This window comes from Mus caroli, chromosome 5 (assembly GCF_900094665.2).
Source record: "Mus caroli chromosome 5, CAROLI_EIJ_v1.1, whole genome shotgun sequence".
NCBI lineage: Eukaryota > Metazoa > Chordata > Mammalia > Rodentia > Muridae > Mus > Mus caroli.
Genome location: NC_034574.1, coordinates 62,737,583 through 62,755,903, shown reverse-complemented (window position 1 = coordinate 62,755,903; position 18,321 = coordinate 62,737,583). Strand labels below are relative to the sequence as shown.

General features: G+C 36.6%; 1 protein-coding gene across 1 annotated transcript; it reads right to left on the bottom strand.

Moving 5' to 3' along the window:
• Positions 1 to 57: 57 nt before the first annotated feature.
• Guf1 (GUF1 homolog, GTPase) lies at positions 58 to 17,873 on the bottom strand. The gene is made up of 17 exons (XM_021162372.1): positions 17,634 to 17,873; positions 16,505 to 16,616; positions 16,189 to 16,337; positions 15,855 to 15,935; positions 15,112 to 15,189; positions 14,242 to 14,325; positions 13,536 to 13,600; positions 12,884 to 13,087; positions 11,517 to 11,656; positions 9,863 to 9,986; positions 8,964 to 9,096; positions 8,037 to 8,180; positions 7,274 to 7,407; positions 6,074 to 6,175; positions 5,265 to 5,384; positions 3,735 to 3,771; positions 58 to 3,111 (listed from the first exon to the last, which is right to left on the bottom strand). The coding sequence occupies exons 1-17, from the start codon at positions 17,742 to 17,744 to the stop codon at positions 2,974 to 2,976; spliced, it is 1,956 nt and encodes a 651-aa protein (XP_021018031.1). The 5' UTR covers positions 17,745 to 17,873; the 3' UTR covers positions 58 to 2,973.
• Positions 17,874 to 18,321: the final 448 nt, after the last annotated feature.

The window sequence follows — 18,321 nt, the reverse complement described above, 5'->3', positions numbered from 1 at the left end:
ATACAAATACTTCACACAAGTAATACAGACTGCATACACGCAGTCAAAACAATAATGTCACCAACAATGGTGCTTTAATTCCCAGTTATGTCTTAATAGCTGTTATTCATGAAACTAAGCCAAATATACATACATAAATATATATAATGCATAAATATTAAAATGCATATGCATATATATTAGATAGATATCAAACAACCATGGAAGTATAAAGGTGCTATACAAATTACTGGAAGCTGAGAAGCCCCACACAACAGGGTTTCACATCCCCGAGCACTTAAATATATATCCTGGAACCTCTTTGGATTCATTGCACTATGATCTGTCTTCTGACCTTCAAATTCACATTTCCAATAGCCTGCTGAAGAACACCACATAGGAATACTATGGACTATTCTAAAATTAAGATGAGTTCTAAATCTCTCTTAGGCTATTCTGCCTCCCTACTTAGTATTAAAACTGGTACATCATTCAGACAGGTACCCCACAAAGTAGAAGTTAGCCTTACTGGTGTTCTTCCTCTCTTTCGCCCTATAATAGACATATAGTCACACTACATCATTACATTCTGCTTAGAAAAATACCTGGCAGAATCATAATCAATTTGCTCAAGGGGTCCTTATGCTCTTAACATTTTAGTTAACAAGTCAGTAGCATCCATCCTGCAATAATGATTTTAACACTAACATGTTTACTCAAGATTACCCCATCTTTGGCTGTTTAGCATCATCATGTAAAGTTTAAGGTCTCTTCTGATGTACCATTCATTCCCTCTGCTCCAAAGGTCTAAAAAAAGATCTTTTTCATTCTAGCACTAATGCTGTCTCACAGTGTCTCTCCTCAGCACTTCCCTGATCACTGTAGCATCCTAACTTACTGTGATATACTATTAAGAAGCTTAGAAACCACTGAAGATAAGTCAGATGTAGCAATGATCTTTGTCTTTGAAGCAAAACCAACATTTAGCTTCTGTCACCAGGGGATATAAGTGGCAGCATCTTACCCTCTGCTGTTACGGAGACTGAAAAAAGTGTATTTAACTCAGCACACTGGCAACCCATTTATTAAGTGGCAATTATATTTTTGTCATATGACTATACAAATTGTGATTCTAGAACCCGAAGGAATAAGCTCAAGTTATGTAACTCAAAATTCAGCCTAGCAAATGTTTTCTCCTGTTAGTACGTTAATTCGTAAGGAATTATGGGTTAAAGAATAGCCCATATCTTAAGTAGCTCAAGCACTACATGGTAGAGATTGCACCAGTTTTTTACTTCCCCTTAGCAATAATGTAAGAACAACATTTTAACAATTGCATTGTCTTAGTTTCAAATATATTGCCATTTTAAAAAGATACTGTGGTGGGAACTTATTTTATACCTAGCAAATCAAGCTGGGAGAAGTGAGATGGTTTATGTAATAGGATAAACTAAGGCTACCTAACTTATAAATCCTCACTTTAAAATCCCATCAAAATGCTAAGACTCATCTGTAACCTTTTTTGCTACCAGATTTATGTCATGCTCAAGATAGACGGCAGAAAATAAAATCCAGTATCAAGACTTTTTCTTGGAGTCATGTATTTTTCAGTTTGTTATGAACATGAAACTAATCCATTTATTAGCTGTCATTTAGGTCTGTTTAGTTAATAGCTTCTAATTTATTAACAGCTGCTGCTAATATCAAATTATGTCATTTTGCAGGAATGTATTCATAATATCAAAAGCAAGATACAGAAATCTTGATTCAATGTATAGGCATAAAAATCCAGAACAAATGTCTAGTAATACATTGAGTCTCTTTCTTAAAAAGCAAGTCATATATCAGATAAAGCGTTTGAGCTAAAAACTGTACACAAGGTGATTCCAGAAAGTTGCTACTTGATGTAATTAGGGCTCCTCTTAGCGTCTGTAAGAAAGCCCGCGCAAAGTTGAAGACAGTAGCAAATGGCTGTAAAATCCCAACAATGAGAAGGCTGAGGTGGAAAGATGGTCACAAGTTTGAGGTATGTGGTGGTTTGAGCAGAAATGCTCCCCAAAGACTCATGTGTGAATGCTTGGCCTACAGGGAATGGTACTATTAGGGGGAATGGCACTGTGTCCCTGTAGAAGCGAGCTTTGAGGTCTCATATGCTCAAGCTAGGCTTGGTGTGACAGTCTCCTGCTGCTGCCTGTACATTAAAATGTAGAACTGTCAGCCACTTCTCCAGCACCATGTCTACCTGCACACTGCCGTGCTTCTCACTCTGACAATAATGGACTAAACCTTTAAAAGGATAAGCCAGCCCCAAAGAAATAAATGTTTTCCTTTCTAAGAGTTGCTGTAGTCATTGGTGTCTCAAAACAGCAGTAAACCCCTACTTAAGACATTGGGCTAGCCATGCTACATGGCAGAACTCTGTCTCAAGACACTAAAAACAAAAAACAAAAAAGTATAAGGAAAGTTTAAAATTCACTGTGATTAAATGTATAACATACTCTGCTTGCCCCTCATGAATATTTAAAATGTATTAACCTCCTTCAATTTCCAAAGTTACCTGTGAGGCAGTGTAGCAATATAATCTCAGTCTTAAAGATAGGTAAGGAATTCTGTGGAGATTACTAGTGAAAGAGAGAATAAGCACTGTAGCATACATTTAACCTCTTCTCTACCAACAAGTCAGCACTTCTCAGCTAGGGTCCAACAACCCTTTCACAGAGGTTGCATATCAGACATACTCATTTTACATTAGTATATTTACATTATGATCCATAAAAGTAGCAAAATTAAGGTTATGAAGTAGCAACAAAAATAATTCTATGTCTGGGGTCACCACAACATGAGGAACTATATTAAAGGGTGGCATCATTGGGAAGGTTGAGAACCACTGAAGCAGGTCATAGTTGAAGACCCTGAAAGTAATATGCATCTTAGAGTTTTCATTCTGCTGTCACTATAAGTTAGAAGGAACAGAGAACGCCTGCTGCCCTTGAGTCATTTATTAGGCTGGGTTTTCAGGACTTTTATGAAAGCGTCTTTTGGAATCTCAATGTTGCCAATCTTCCTCAGCTTCTTTTTCCCTTCGGACTGTCTCTTCAGAAGTTTCATTTTCCGGGTAATATCACCACCATACTGAAAAATAAGAAATCCAAATTGGGTCAGAGGGAATGATTACATAATTACACCAAGAAAACACCACAGCCATAAACATATCATTATGACCTGCAGGCCCTCACTTGATCCCTCCTCAACAATCAGTTTTTTTTCATTTAAGATAGACATATTGTATAGCGACAGCCTAATACAGACTTTCAGATGCAGACCTGGCCAGAAACACTACCAGATGCTTAGAAAAAAAGAGTTTGTTTTCACACACACACACACACACACACACACACACACACACACACACACACAGGCTTTCCAAAATTCAATGTAGCAAGGTAGATTTCAATTCCCATTCTCTTCCAACTGTAAGAAACAGTCACTATACATATACTGTTTTATTATGTATAAAATTATGGAAGTTCAACATAAAAATCCCTTTTAGATGGTATTTTATTAGAAGAGAGAAAATGAAAAGCATGTTACATACATTGTAGTTAAAATGAAGACTAATATGGTTAAACAGAAATTTGCCCGTTTAAAATGAAACTGAGATGAAATGCATGGTAAATAAAAACTAAAATAGAAACCAATTTATGACACCTTTGCTCTTAAAGCCATTCAATATAGTAAAGCAGAAAGATACATACACATTTTGCCAAAACATTTTTTCTGTAGGCTTTCACTCTGTAAAAGAAGAAATACAGTTTAAAAGCATAATTTCTATACAAAGATTTACTTTTGATAAAATATTTAAGTGATAGTGTCATTTAGATCAAATTGCCTTATGTAACTAGTTCAAATGTTTGTTATTTACTTCCATATACTTAGTTGTAGGACACACAAGAAATTAATCTTAATGTCCCCATATCCTTTAGTAAGAAACGTCATTGCTTGAGGAATGCATAAGGAGAAATATGATCATTCATGAGTTTAATTTAAAAAAAATACATTATATTGTTCCCAGTTCAACCTAGAAATACTTTGAATACAGTATTTTAAAAAGTTAAGGCATCATATTCTAACCTGACCATAAATAGATAGTGACTACTAAAGAATTTACTACTGAATTTAGGATTTTATAAAACCATTCTCAAGACAAACTCCTGTTAATGTATACAACCATCAATTATACTACTATATTATTTTGGCATTTCCAGATCATTAACTTTGAAAGGCATCTCTTTTTAAGGGATTCTTTTAATAATTTTTTTAAAAATCTATTTGTTTTTCTTAATCTACTTCCAATATAATTTATGTAAAAATGACCATGTGCTAACTCTTCTACTTTCTAGGATGTTCTTTGGAGTTCTTCTAATTTATGTATCTTCTTGGACACTGGGTAACTGAAACAAAATACTGTTCAAAATGAAATTATTCCCATAATAGGCATATATTTAATATATTATTTACTACACATATATTTACTTTATATTTATGTGTATATATGTATATATACATATACATATATATACATATATATGTGTATATACATATATACATGTGTATAGATACACATATATACATATACATACATATATATATGCATATATATATATATATATATGGAATTTAACTAGTACTGATACATTAGGCTTAGGTTAAGCAATAACTAAGTAGCAATTCCCAATCTGTCATAACTGAGGAGACAGACTATCCAGGGTCATAACTCCTAATGGCTGGGCAGGGGAAGTGCTACCAGAGACTATACTTGCTGCTACAGGTGCCTGATTTTCAACAATGCTAGCTTTTTTCAAAAATTTCCCTATTTTTTATACCCACTATAAACCAATGAGGGATATAACCTAGAAAACAAAACCTAGCATGATATTTATAACCTTTTCTGATGTAGTACTTTAGTAAAAACAATGTATCATTACTTTTAGGTTCTGTTCTCATCACAATCTAACTGAACATAGTATAATCCACTGAATGGAACCTTACAGAAATTCCCTAACTTAGAAATTCATTGGAAATGAGCAGAAATTCCTTAAATTTTCATAAGTTATACAACTAAGTATCATCACTTAATATAAGTAATCCAAAGTAAAAAGACATTTATCATCTCATGATTTTCATGAATAAAAGCATACGCCATGATTAATTAAAAGTTTAGTTTTGTTTATCTGGGTACATTGTTTCTAAAGCCAGCCTCAAACAGAAAATGAATTTCAACTCACGTTTCTCTTGCAATAACTTTGCTCCCAACAGCAGCTTGAATTGCTATCTCATACAGCTGTCTGGGAAGAGACTCCTTCAGGCGTTCACATATGCTTTTGCCAACAGTGTAGGCTTTCTCTCTGAGACAGAAAAAATACAGCTATCCTAAATATAACTATTTAGATTACCTTCATTGTCCATTGCAGTAATTAACAGGTGAATTTTAAGAGGTTCAAATAGAACTCAACATTTTGTACTTAATTGGCATTTTTGTAACTATGTATTAATCTATATTATGACCTATAATTACATGGCTACAGTATAATATCAGTTTGCCAGTTTGTGAACACATATACTTGACTTTTTCATTATCACTAATGATTTTCAGGAATATGAAAATCTTTTATCAGTATAAACCTCAATCATGAAATTAAAAAAAAAAACAACACAATAAAGGAAATTATTTCCTTGAGACTACTCCTTTGGCTATAATTCTCTATTTTATATTTAGTAATAGAGATGTTTGTGATGATCATAATTTCCTCACCTTGCATATCCAGAAGACAGAGACTGATTCAGAGTCATAAAAATCTACCAAAATTTCATCCAAAAGGAAGAGATATTTAAGCATAACTCTATTTTCATCAATAAAAGTCATATTCTTCTGATGTAAAGGCAGAAGGAAAATGAGTAGACTAAAGTCCATTTTAATTATCTTCCCAAGCTTTACAAGTTTTACAAAGTGTATCTGCTGCACTAAGTGAGGGACCACCACTTAGAAAACACCAAGCGCCTGTGTTCACAGCTGGTCATCTCTTACTCTGCTTACCTATGGACCACAGTTACAAGCTCTTCCACCATATTTCCATTCAGCAGAATATCCATTTTAACTAGTTCTGCAGCCTGGTAACCAGCATCTTCATAATCAAAACTAACAAGGACAAGAGAACATGGACAAGTGTGATACTGTCAGATTACACCCAGCAAACTCCTTTTTCCTTACAACCTCCATTCCCTGCTCTCCCATGAAGAAACTTGATAAAATTATTACCACATACAAAGTTTCATATAATGGATGTATATGCCCATAGTAAAGAACCAAATGCTAAGGCGCTAAGTCCCGAGAGAAGGAAGAGGAACCGGCTGAGATGCATTAGGAAAATCAATCACCAAAACCAAACGAGCCCTTCTCTCGTGCTACCAGCCGCTGTGGTCTCCCCTAGCTCTATTTAATGGGTCGCTGTGAGTTTTCTGTTGCCAGTGACAACACATGTAGTTAGTGCACTGATAACAGCAGGAAGAAAGGGCACTGGGCTTTCCTACACACATCTGCAGTTTGAACACTAGTTTTTGTCAGGACCGAAAGACATGTAGCACATGTGAATCTAGTACACACCGAGTAGTTACAGCAAAGCTTAATCAAAGACAAACCAGCACTCATGTTAGTTGCTATCACCAGGGTGGTCCAAGTTAACAGTGCTAGTCAAATGTTTAACTCATAGAGCCATTGTAGCCAAAGGCAGTATAAAAGGCTTCTTGCCATTAACACTCAACTCATATTTTTATTTGGCTAGGTTTCATGGACTCCCTTAAGATGCACAGATTTTTATTGGATGGAGCACATATTTCTGGGAGGACCTGTTCTTGACTACAACATTGTTAAGTGCAGTTCATATTTACCATTCTTTATACTCAATATTTATATCAGTTTTTCAAATATAAGTACATGCCCCATGGATCAATTAATATATATATATATATTTAAATGTTATTCAGTCACAGATATTTCCAACTCTTAAGCCACAGGGCTATAGCCTCTTACTGATGAGGGTGCTTCCCTTTCAGAGAGTCTGAAAAACCATAAGCCCTTTTCCTCCTGGAAGGAAATGTCAGGTTCTATTTAATATCTGTAATGCCCCAAGCTTCCTAGCCTTATGATTCTGAACTATCTTCAAGAGCTGAAGTATTTGTCATTACAATCAGCATTTTCAAACCTCTGAGATGTTCATGATCACCATCATTTCCTCACCTTGCATATCCAGAAGAGAGAGACTTCAAAGAGTCATAAAAATCTACCACAATTTCATTCAAAGGGAAGAGATATTTAAGCATAACTCTATTTTCATCAATAAAAGTCATATTCTTCTGAATTGCTCTTCGTGCCTAAAGAAAGATAACTTTGATGATAATCCACACTATATTGATGTGAATAAATTAAAGGTGTTAATTTCCAAAGTATAATTACAAAAATAAAAATAACAGACTGGAAGAGTATTATTTAATGGTCTACCAAAGATTTATAAGCAAGAGTTTTTGGGAAGAAATAACACTATTTTGTATTTCACTTATATTCATTTTAAACTAAAGCTTGTAATCTCTATTTTTAAAATCACATTATATTCACTTTCTTTTTTTTTTTGGTTTTTGGTTTGTTTTTTTTTTTTTTTTTTGAGACAGGGGTTTTCTGTGTAGCCCTGGCTGGAACTCACTTTGTAGACCAGGCTGGCCTCGAACTCAGAAATCTGCCTGCCTCTGCCTCCCAAGTGCTGGGATTAAAGGAGTGCACCACCACTACCCAGCCTATATTCACTTTCAAGTACACAAATAGACTAAATCATAATAAAAGATCCTTTGAAATATGTAAATTTTTTTCATTCCTTTGACTGACTGTTCAGCTAATAGTGACAATCAAACGTAAGCCCGTAAAAGGAAACTTCCCAGCAGAAGGACTCCTATGAAATGGAAGCTGATAAGCGCTGCTCCAGAGGACTGCATCCCACTTTCTGTCCTACCTGACAAAGAGCCATTATTTTTCCAGTGTACTCAGTCGGTGTAATAACAGTGCCCAAAACAACAGGTTCCAAATATTCTGTTACTTTGGACTTCTCGGGGAACTGTGCAGGGTTGATGATTGTGATTTCCTTCTCTTTATATTCCTAAAAACGAGGAAAGGGAACAGTAGTTAAGAACAAACACTAACACAGTTCTCTTTCTTAAAGGCTTGCTTTTCACATACTGCATTTACTGCAGATAACAAAGTAGCAGTAGTAACAGCAAAGACACCTGAAGATCAGACTGTCACCTAATACGTTTCTTTTAAGAAACAACAACCAAAGTCTTCCAATTACTATCTTTTAAATTTGTCAGTAATGATAATAATAAATGAATTACAGTATTTGGGTTTACTAAAATTTATAAAACATACCATGAACCATCTAAAAAAGTATGATAAATACTACATTTTACGGCAATATAATTAGTAATATAAAATCAGGTTATTTATGTTCAAGATAGCAGTGTTTAAATGAATAAATTATAAATTGCCACTTAAATGAAATACAGTACTGCTTCTATCACAAACTTAAAAAATTCCTATAAGAATGAATGTTTTACTTTTTATAACTTCAATTATTCATGACAAACATTATCTTTAAAATCCTGTGCTAAATTATAATGGCCTTCTTATTACGAATTCTTTTTACTATCACTACCAGTAATTTTGTTAATAAAGAGATTGAGCTAAGAAACATAAAACATGAATTAGTTTTAAGAAGGTAATAAAAATTTTTATTAACTTTTACTCAAAAATAAATCATTCTTAATAGTGACTTACTTACAAACAAACAAAACATTTCTCTTGTATTTAGTATATACATGTACACATCTTTATTAAGTTTTCCCTTTCAGGCTGATACAAAATAGAAGTGATAGCACAGTACCTTTATTAATTTTGCAGAGGAAAGCACAGCTTTGTATGGAACAGTTGGGGTCGTCAAAATGACAGAAGCATTATATTCTTGCTCTAGTCGCTGGTTGAAAACCTCCATATGTAAAAGTCCAAGAAATCCCAACCTGGAGACAAGGTGGCAAAAAAACAGCAAAACTCCTCTAAATATCTATGTTCAGTGGGGCTGCTGGCTGTTGTGAACACATTGCTACTTTGTAGGAAAAGAGGAAATCAAGAATCATTCCATCAATTTGCATTTCTTGTATAACTTTATAAAATAAGACCCTAATCTCCTGTGAATTTATTTTAAATTACCCACAAAACATGAATGCACATGAGACATAAGCAGACATTACAAGACTTACTTATCTTACTCATAGAAATGGATCTTTAGGGCATGTGTAAATGGCTGAGTGGGTCTTGTGCTCACTATATAAGCATAAGGACCCCAATTCTGGATCCCCAGGACCTAAATGAAAAAGCCAGAAGCTGCAGAATGCAACTGCGATCCCAGTGCAGGAGGAGTCAGCAAGGTGCCAGGGCAACCTCCAGAGTCAGTGAGAGACACTGCGCAAAAACTGAAATGGAGACCCGGATTAATCTCAGGCCTATGAGCATGCACACATAATGTGCACACCCATACATACATGTGTACAAAAGGATATTTGTAGAGACAGGTAAGTCTCTGTGAGTTTGAGGCCAGCCTGATCTACACAGCTAGTTCCAAGACAGCCAGGGCTATATAGTGAGACCTTGTGTCAAACCTCCCATCCCTACCCCCAAAAATATTAAAAAAGCTTAGTCTGATTTTCAGAAATGTTCATGAGCAACACATCCAATTAGAAGGTATTTTCTTATAAAAAGTGACTGTAAGATATGAATGCCCCCTACCTCCAGCCAGCACCCAGGGCCAGACTACTATCCCGATGCACTGTCACACTTGAGTCATTTAAGGTCAGTTTTTCTATAGCACTCTTCAGGTTATTGTATTCAGATTGGTCTATAGGGTACACTCCTGGGGACACAAACATAATAGAAAGTACAGTCAAGTTCAAATTTAACCATGTGGCATTCATATAATTTTTCTGTAATTGGTTGCAAGGTTATCTTAGATTCCATTAGCATTAATGATATACAATTGTGGTCACACTATAAACAGTGATTTTATGCTTTCAGACAAATACAAAAAGAAAAAATGTAAAGAACCAAGGGAAATAAGTTTACTAATAATTAGGCAAAGTACATTAATTTTAAAATACAAAGGTACAAACTAATCCACTACTGTAAGTAGAACTGTTCGTCAGTGGGAAATAGCACCAGAAATGACAACGACACTGGACTTCGTTTCCAGACCAATTACTAAAGTAGATGTCAATCTGGCTTTTAGAAACTTACTGCTTAAAACTATGGGAGCAGGGGCTGGAGAGATGGCTCAGTGGACAAGAGCACTGACTGCTCTTCCAAAGGTCCTGAGTTCAAATCCCAGCAACCACGTGGTGGCTCACAACCATCTGTAATGAGACCGGACGCCCTCCTCCGGTGTGTCCTAAGACAGCTATAGTGTACTCACACATAACAATAAAGAAATCTTTAAAAAAAAAACAAACCTATGGGAGCTACTGCTGGTTACGCCGATTGTCTTTATCTCCTGCCTATGAAGCTTACACTTTACAGACCTCCTGAGATCCAAATGACTGAGTCTGTGAAGCACAGCAGTCATAAAGTCCATGACCTCTGCTGAGAGGAGACTGAGGAGAAAGCGAGGCTAGCTAACCTAGGTGGGATACAGTAAGCAGAGGACCCTCAATCAGTCCTCACTATATAAATATGTGCAATGCTCAAAGCAATATAGGACCTCATGTTACACGTGGTAAGGGCTGCATGGCAGTCTACTTCATCCAGAGGAACAAAGCATAACTAAAGAAAACGACCAAGAGGAGGGAATTCATTAATTCTACTGAGAACTGTCATCGAAACATCCTAACTAGAGAAAAAAAATTCAAATATATTCAATTAACTTCTCAGAAAAATAAGAAAATTCATATTACTAAGATCTCTTATATAATCACTTCATTCTTAAGGAACCCTAAGTGGTCTCTCATATAAAATGTTACCATGATATACAGAAATACCATATACCGAGCTGGGCGTGGTGGTGCATGCCTTTAATCCCAGCACTCGGGAGGCAGAGACAGGCGGATTTCTGAGTTCGAGGCCAGCCTGGTGTACAAAGTGAGTTCCAGGACAGCCAGTGCTACACAGAGAAACCCTGTCTCAAAAAACAACAACAACAAAAAAAACAAAGAAAAAAAAAAAGAAATACCACATACCATATAAGCAATGAAATGTCATAAATATATATATGTATATATATATATTATATATAATATATACATACACATGCATACATATATATATACATATATATGTTACAAACATATCTATAAGAATGTATATTATCTTCTACATTTGTTTTCACCACAGAAACAGATTTTTAATTAAAAAATTATTTTGGCCCCTTGTCTTCAATTTGTGAACTCCTCACCTGCAAATACCATTGGTTTCGCTGATTTAAAGCCAGGCAAGGGCTCCACTGGATGATTATGTAAATGTAATGTGTCTCCTATTTGTGCTTCAGTGACATCTTTCATCCCAGCAATCAGAAAGCCCACCTGTCCTGCATATCTAAATAAAATTAGTATATGCAAATATTTACTGCTTTTCTGTTGTTAAGTGCACACTCACAGTTCTATCTCCCTAGGAAACTCATAACTTCCCAAACAAGTCAGGGCCCCGTGCCAATCGTCAACCTCTAAGCTTAGTTTCTACACAGACCTAAACCTGTCTGTGCCCACCTTCTGCCAACTACACACCAGCTCCTGTAAAACCGGTACCATCGGAGAAGAATTCAGGAGACTGTCATGTCTATTATTATGTGATATAGGCTCATTAAGAAGGGGAAAAGATAAATATTTAACCAGACAGAAAACCAGAAATATGCAACAAGTCTATTACGCATACCACTTTCACATGAAAAGGGCAGATTCCAAGAATTCAGTTTTAGCTTAATTAAAAAAAAGAAAAAGAGAGACCTACATAGTAACAAACTCATTTGCATGTAGGTTGCGAGAGGAGCCTTCAATGAAGATGCGGTAATTAATGTTCAATACCTGTACTGTGATATATGTGTGTGTATGTATAACATATACATATTACACAAACATATATACTATACAATGCATATATTACAGTACACGGACTTAATTTAGAAGACCCCACTAACTAAAACGTGGTGACTAACATGCGGCTTCCTAGACACAGCATGAAACTGCGATATGATCCCTGTACTCAAGACTTGACATCTTCACCTTCAGAGACAACCTGAGAAGCATAAACTACGTGCCTGACGTCAGGTCTTCTCAGCATCAGGAGCCACTCAGCAGCCGTTTCACAACTCACTCAAATATGGTTTCAATATTTAAATTACTAATTAAAATAAATTTTAATTAACCTAGGTTTAACCCTAAATTCCACAGTGAAGAAAAGAATGGTATTTTTTTTTTTTTACAGCTTAAAGCACCTTATATTGCAAAATTTAGTTGTGATGAAATTAAATGTAAAAGGAAAATAAGTTCACTGGATAATAGTTGAGGAACACTAACTAGTATTTAATTGTTCTGTCAAATACATTTAACAGGACCAAGTCTATACTAGATCACTAAGTTATTTCTACTAGTTAATAAAACTTGATCATTTTTATATTCATAAAACTACCTACCATTCACATACAAGATCCTTCTAAGTATCTGGATGTATATTTGCATAGATCATCAGGTTTCTTATTATGATCATTCTGAACACATTGAGAGAAACATATGAAAATTTATTACATATATTAAACAAATTACTTACAATTTATGAGTTGGCTGTTCATTAGGATTCAAAATGCCTACTTCATTGACTTCATATGCTTTTTTAGTATGTGCAGATACAATTTTATCTCCCTTGGAAACCACTCCATCAAACAGTGCTATATTGGCTATCACACCTCTGTACTGGTCAAAGGTGGAATCAAATACCAAAGCTTTCAGTGGGTTTTCACGATGGACTTTTGGACTATTATAAAAGATAAAATTAAGTACATATAAGAAAATGCCTATTTTCAATCTAAGAAGTATGTTTAATTTTGTAAAAGAAATTACTCAAAAGCCAAAGCAAACACTTCTATAAACTATATTAAATTCAGCCATCAGTTTTACATTTTGAAATTAATAGATGTATACTAATTATGAAGCAAACAAATGACAGTATACTTCAGCCCCATACCATGTCTACTGGACAGCACTGCTACGCCCTTTCCAATCTTCTTATATTCAACTTGACTTCTTTACATTATAAATGCAAAACTTTATCCCAACCTACTGTAAGACTGCCATATTCACTAGTTTAAATTAACATATCAAGTTGATGGTCTATTAATCTAAACTAGTACACTTTAGATGTCTATAAATTATTAAACTCTACTATTAAACATGAGTGAATAGTGTAATAGCAAAATGCTTACGGAGGTATTCGTTCAATGACTGCCTGAAGCACACTGTCAACGTTTGTCCCAAGTTTCGCGGATATCTGAAAGTGTGTAGAAACCAAAGTATTGAGATTTAAGGCTACACTCTTCCTTCCTGGGGCCTCTGTAATAATAATTCTGTATATTCTCACAATATAAGGGGAGTTTTCTCGCCTGAATCTAATGAAATAATAATAAGCACTCTAAAACTAAAAAAGTGTTAAGAGTGCAAGGGAACAAACACCATGAAACTTCAGTTAGGTCAATCTCCTGAGATTTTCCAAAGAATAATCAATAGTTCTGCTGGCTAGTTTTATGTCAACTTGACACAGAGTCGTCATTTGAGATGGTAACCTCAGCTGAGAAAATGCCTCCAAAAGATCAGGCTGCAGACATGAGTGAATATCATTTTCTTAATTAGTGTTTGATGGGGGAGGACCCTGCCCATTGTAGGTGGTGCCAGGCCTGGGCTGGACTCTATAAAAAATCAGGCTGAGTGAGCCATTAGGGGCAACCCAGTATGCAGCACCTCCATGGCCTCCGCTCCAGCTCCTGCCTCTAGGTTCCTGCCCTGACTTCCTTCAGTGATGGCTTAATGGAAGTATAAGCCAAATAAACCAATTCCTCCCCACGTTGCTCTGACCATGGTGTTTCATCAGAGCAATAGAACAACTAAGACAATACTTAAAAAAAAAGAACTTACCTTAATACACTCCTCACTAGGGATATCAAATACTTTTTCAATCTGCTTTCCCACCCTTTCAGGGTCAGCATTCTTCAGATCTATCTATAAGCAAAATTACTTAGTGAGCAGAGCAAAAATGAAGTTAGTCCATTGTAACAATATTTGGAGGTCAATAGTCTTCTGTGATTTAACCTAACTGACCCTTCATGACTGTTTTCAAAAATATTTAAAATAATCTATATATCAACATGATTATACTTGATCTTAGCCAAAAGTTCAAAAAGCAATTATCAACATAATTTTAACAAGCATGAGTACAAAAAAAAAAAAAATGTGAGCAACAAAACAGACAAAAAATATGTAAGCAGAACAAAGTATAACAACTAAGACCATGAGCTCAGACTTTTAAAATTAAGGTCAGATATCAAGCTATTTAGCCTTATTTTATACGTGGCAGTGATATCAAGAAATGCAACTTAATGCAGTTTGAATTTTAAACTAAGATCTTAACTTTACACTACTCAACAGACTTATGTGTGTTAAGAGTTACTTTGACCTGTTTCATGGACTTCACTGAGTCTTAGCTCTCAGCCCCTCTTCTCCAGAGCAGTGTGACTGGCACCTCTTTGTCTGCCTTGCACCCCTTTCCTACAGAAATGGCCTATTCTCAGCCCATGCAGTCCAGACAAACTATTTCAACTCTATGCAAGGAATATTTGACCTGCAGTTCTATCACATGATATTCAGAGATAAATCCTACTGATAATCTGAATGAACAGTAACTACAGGTCCCTCATATTAAAAAGAAAAAAAAAATCCTATATTTTACAACTAAACACTACACAGAAGGTAAAATAAGTAATAGCATTGGTGTCTCATTTTGATTACCTTATTGATAACTGGAATTACTGACAGCTGTGCTTCAAAAGCAAGGAAGAAGTTGGCTACAGTTTGAGCTTGAATACCCTGGAAACACCAAGATAAGAGAGACCAAGGTGACTGGTTTGATACTTAATGTACCACAAACTTACTAATTCAATACATTCCATATATATTCATAGTACTGAGATTTTGGATCATGCTAATAAAATGACTCCATATGCCATCTACCTGCTCCATATGCCATCTACCTGCCAGAGCCATGCCTGGCAGGGACTGTGAGACCTAGGCCCTATGCACTGTGCTTACTCAGCAGTGAGGAGTTTGGCTCCCCAGCCCCATCTTCAGGCTTTATGACTACGTTGTGCTGCCTTGCTACATGGCAAAGGCAATGAGCCAATGAGTCGTGGACTACAACCTTCAAAACTGTGAGCCAAATAAACTAGCCTTTACAGGTATTTCACAGATTTCTATGTAGTTATAGACATCTGAATCATACTACTTCCTACTTTTCTGTACCATTTAAGTTTTAGGATTCAAAACCAACATTACCACTAGTAAAGAAATAGTCAAACTAAGCAGAGTGAGTCAGCACTTCAATTTAACAATATTAAAGTATTTGATTTAGAGTAAGTAATACAATAGATCTGTTTGTTATTCAAATGTAAAATTTACATTTCCAAAATGCATTTTAAAATCTTTATGAAACAACCAAGTGGGCATATCATATCATATATAATGCAGACTCTTACCTCATTTGCATCGACTACCAGTAAAACACCTTGGCATGCAGACAGTGACCTGGACACTTCATAACTAAAATCAACGTGGCCCTAAAATGCAAATATGGGTACCTTTAAGTACCAGCTACATATTTTAAAGTAACTGCTAGTCTACTGATATGACAAAAATAATAATAAAATGTGGTTTTTGTGAAAACAATGGAAACAAGTTATTCTAGCATAAAAACAAAACAAAAAAGAAATCAAAGACAGTTGTGCAAAATTTAGCCCTAAATGAAAGAATTTCGATTGCAATACCAACAGGATTAAGGAGTAGTCTTTGAAGAGACAATATGAAACTCACTGGTGTGTCGATGAGATTTAAAAGGTACTGTTTCCCTCCAAAGCTGTAAAACAGAGAGGCTGTCTGTGCCTTCACAGTGATTCCTCTTTCTCGCTCTACTTGTAATTTATCAAGAACCTGCTTATTTTTCTTCGTCTTATCAATTGTACCTAGAAATAGAAGCATTTACTAATTTCTCTGGGCTTTAAAACAAAAAAAGCATTAAAAACAATTAATAGAAAATATTAAAGATGAATGCCTAAAGGTAAGATATCATGGTAAAGCTAAATAACCAATAACTCTAGGAGGTAATCACAAGCATATAAGATAAAAATACCTGTTAGCTCCAGGAGCCTGTCAGCTAAAGTGCTTTTGCCATGATCCACATGTGCAATGATACTGAAATTTCTAATGTCTTCAACAGGAAATCTAGACATGTCAGGTTTCTCCTAAGAAGGGAAGGGAATATCACAGTTAAGGGTATAAATTTTCCATAAAACAAAGTACAAATTCAAAGAAAAGTCTTTCCACCGATGGACAACTTCACTTATTGTAGTTTTGTACACTCCCTGCTCCCTAATAAAGATGTATGACTAAGCCTAACTACAAAGAACAAATTACAAAATACTTAACAAATATATCAGTTCCATAAACAAAGCTAAATATAAACTCCTTAAGTAATACTTCCTCACATATTGAGCTAATTGCAAATTTACTTTCATGGAGAGTGAAAGTCATACATAAGTCCTCAGGAGTCCAAGAATGCCTTATCAAGCAAAATCTCTTAGACACACCACATTCTCCTGGAAACTGGTGTCTGAGCAAAACAGTCAAGGGTGTGAGTGTGTGTATGTGTGTGTGTGCGCATGCTCCCTAGGCATATTCAGTTGATGAAACTGTCATGACTGTAACATTTGTTTTAGCTTTCTATTTCTTACTCAGTGTAGGGCAGGTAAGGGTATGGAAGAATTATTCAAACAAAACGTAAAAGCTGCATTGTAGTCCCCCACCACGCATTTAGGACAAAGTGATGCAAAGCCGCACAACTTTCGCAAACCCGCTCGACTTTCAAAAACCCTGAACGGTGACGAATACAAATCCATTTTTCTAACCACAAGCCCCTTGCATGGGACTAAAATACTCCACGCCTTTGGATCCTCCAATCTTTGAAATATGATAACTATCCCAACGCAGCAAAGAAGCTGTAGGATCGGATGCAAGTCAAGCCAGTTACCGAAGAAACGATAACTAAAACTTCAGGGAAATCGATGCTACAAAGGAGCAGCTTCTCGGAGGTTTTTAGAAATAGCACCCGCTCGTGACCTACACCAGCCCTAAGCCGAGGAGCTAGCGGGCACGCTTCTGATGCGGGTGAAGCGCAGCCCACGCCACGCGGGCGAGCAGCCGAGGATGCTCGCCCACCGTGCACGTGCTGAAGCCCTGCACCTTCCTGGGGTGATGGTCACCTTGAGCTCGGCCGCGCTGAAGAGCCTGCAGGCGGCTCTGGGCTCCGAGGCAGCCGCGTGCCGGGCCCCGGCGGCCCACGGCGCGAGAGCCCGCCCCACGAGCGCCCACATGCTCCGGCGGCGGCCCAGGACCCGACCGGCCACGGAGACCACAAAGTCAGGGTCGCGCTCAGGCCTGAGCCGACACCGACCGACACCCAGGCCTGACGCAAAGCAAACGCGTCGCCTGCAGGTCGCGTCGCTTATGACGTCACGCGTCTACGCGGGGGTCGAAAGGTCAGGGATAGGAGAGCTGCCGAGACCGCCGGGTGACGCTGCCGGTCAAGCGCGCGCGCGTCCTGCCTGGTGTGACAGCCTTGGGAAAGCCTCGGTCTAGGCGACCCGAGTCGGGTGTCGCATCACTCTCTGCGCTCGCTCCCTCTACTGGGGCCATCAATGGCTGGGGAGTTCTTTTAAGAGACTTGCAGGAAAAACAAAAAGCAAAACAAAACAAAAAACAGTTCACGGCTTCTACGAAGAAAATTATTTCATGCTTACCCAATATGAAGTATAGATTTATTAATAAAAACAAAGTGCATCAAAGGAGAAGGATGCTGGCTTCTCTGTGTCCATACAAAAGCAATTCTCACCTTAAAATAGGTAAGATAATTTTTTCTGGAGGCAAACAGACCCATGTTCCCCAGGTTAG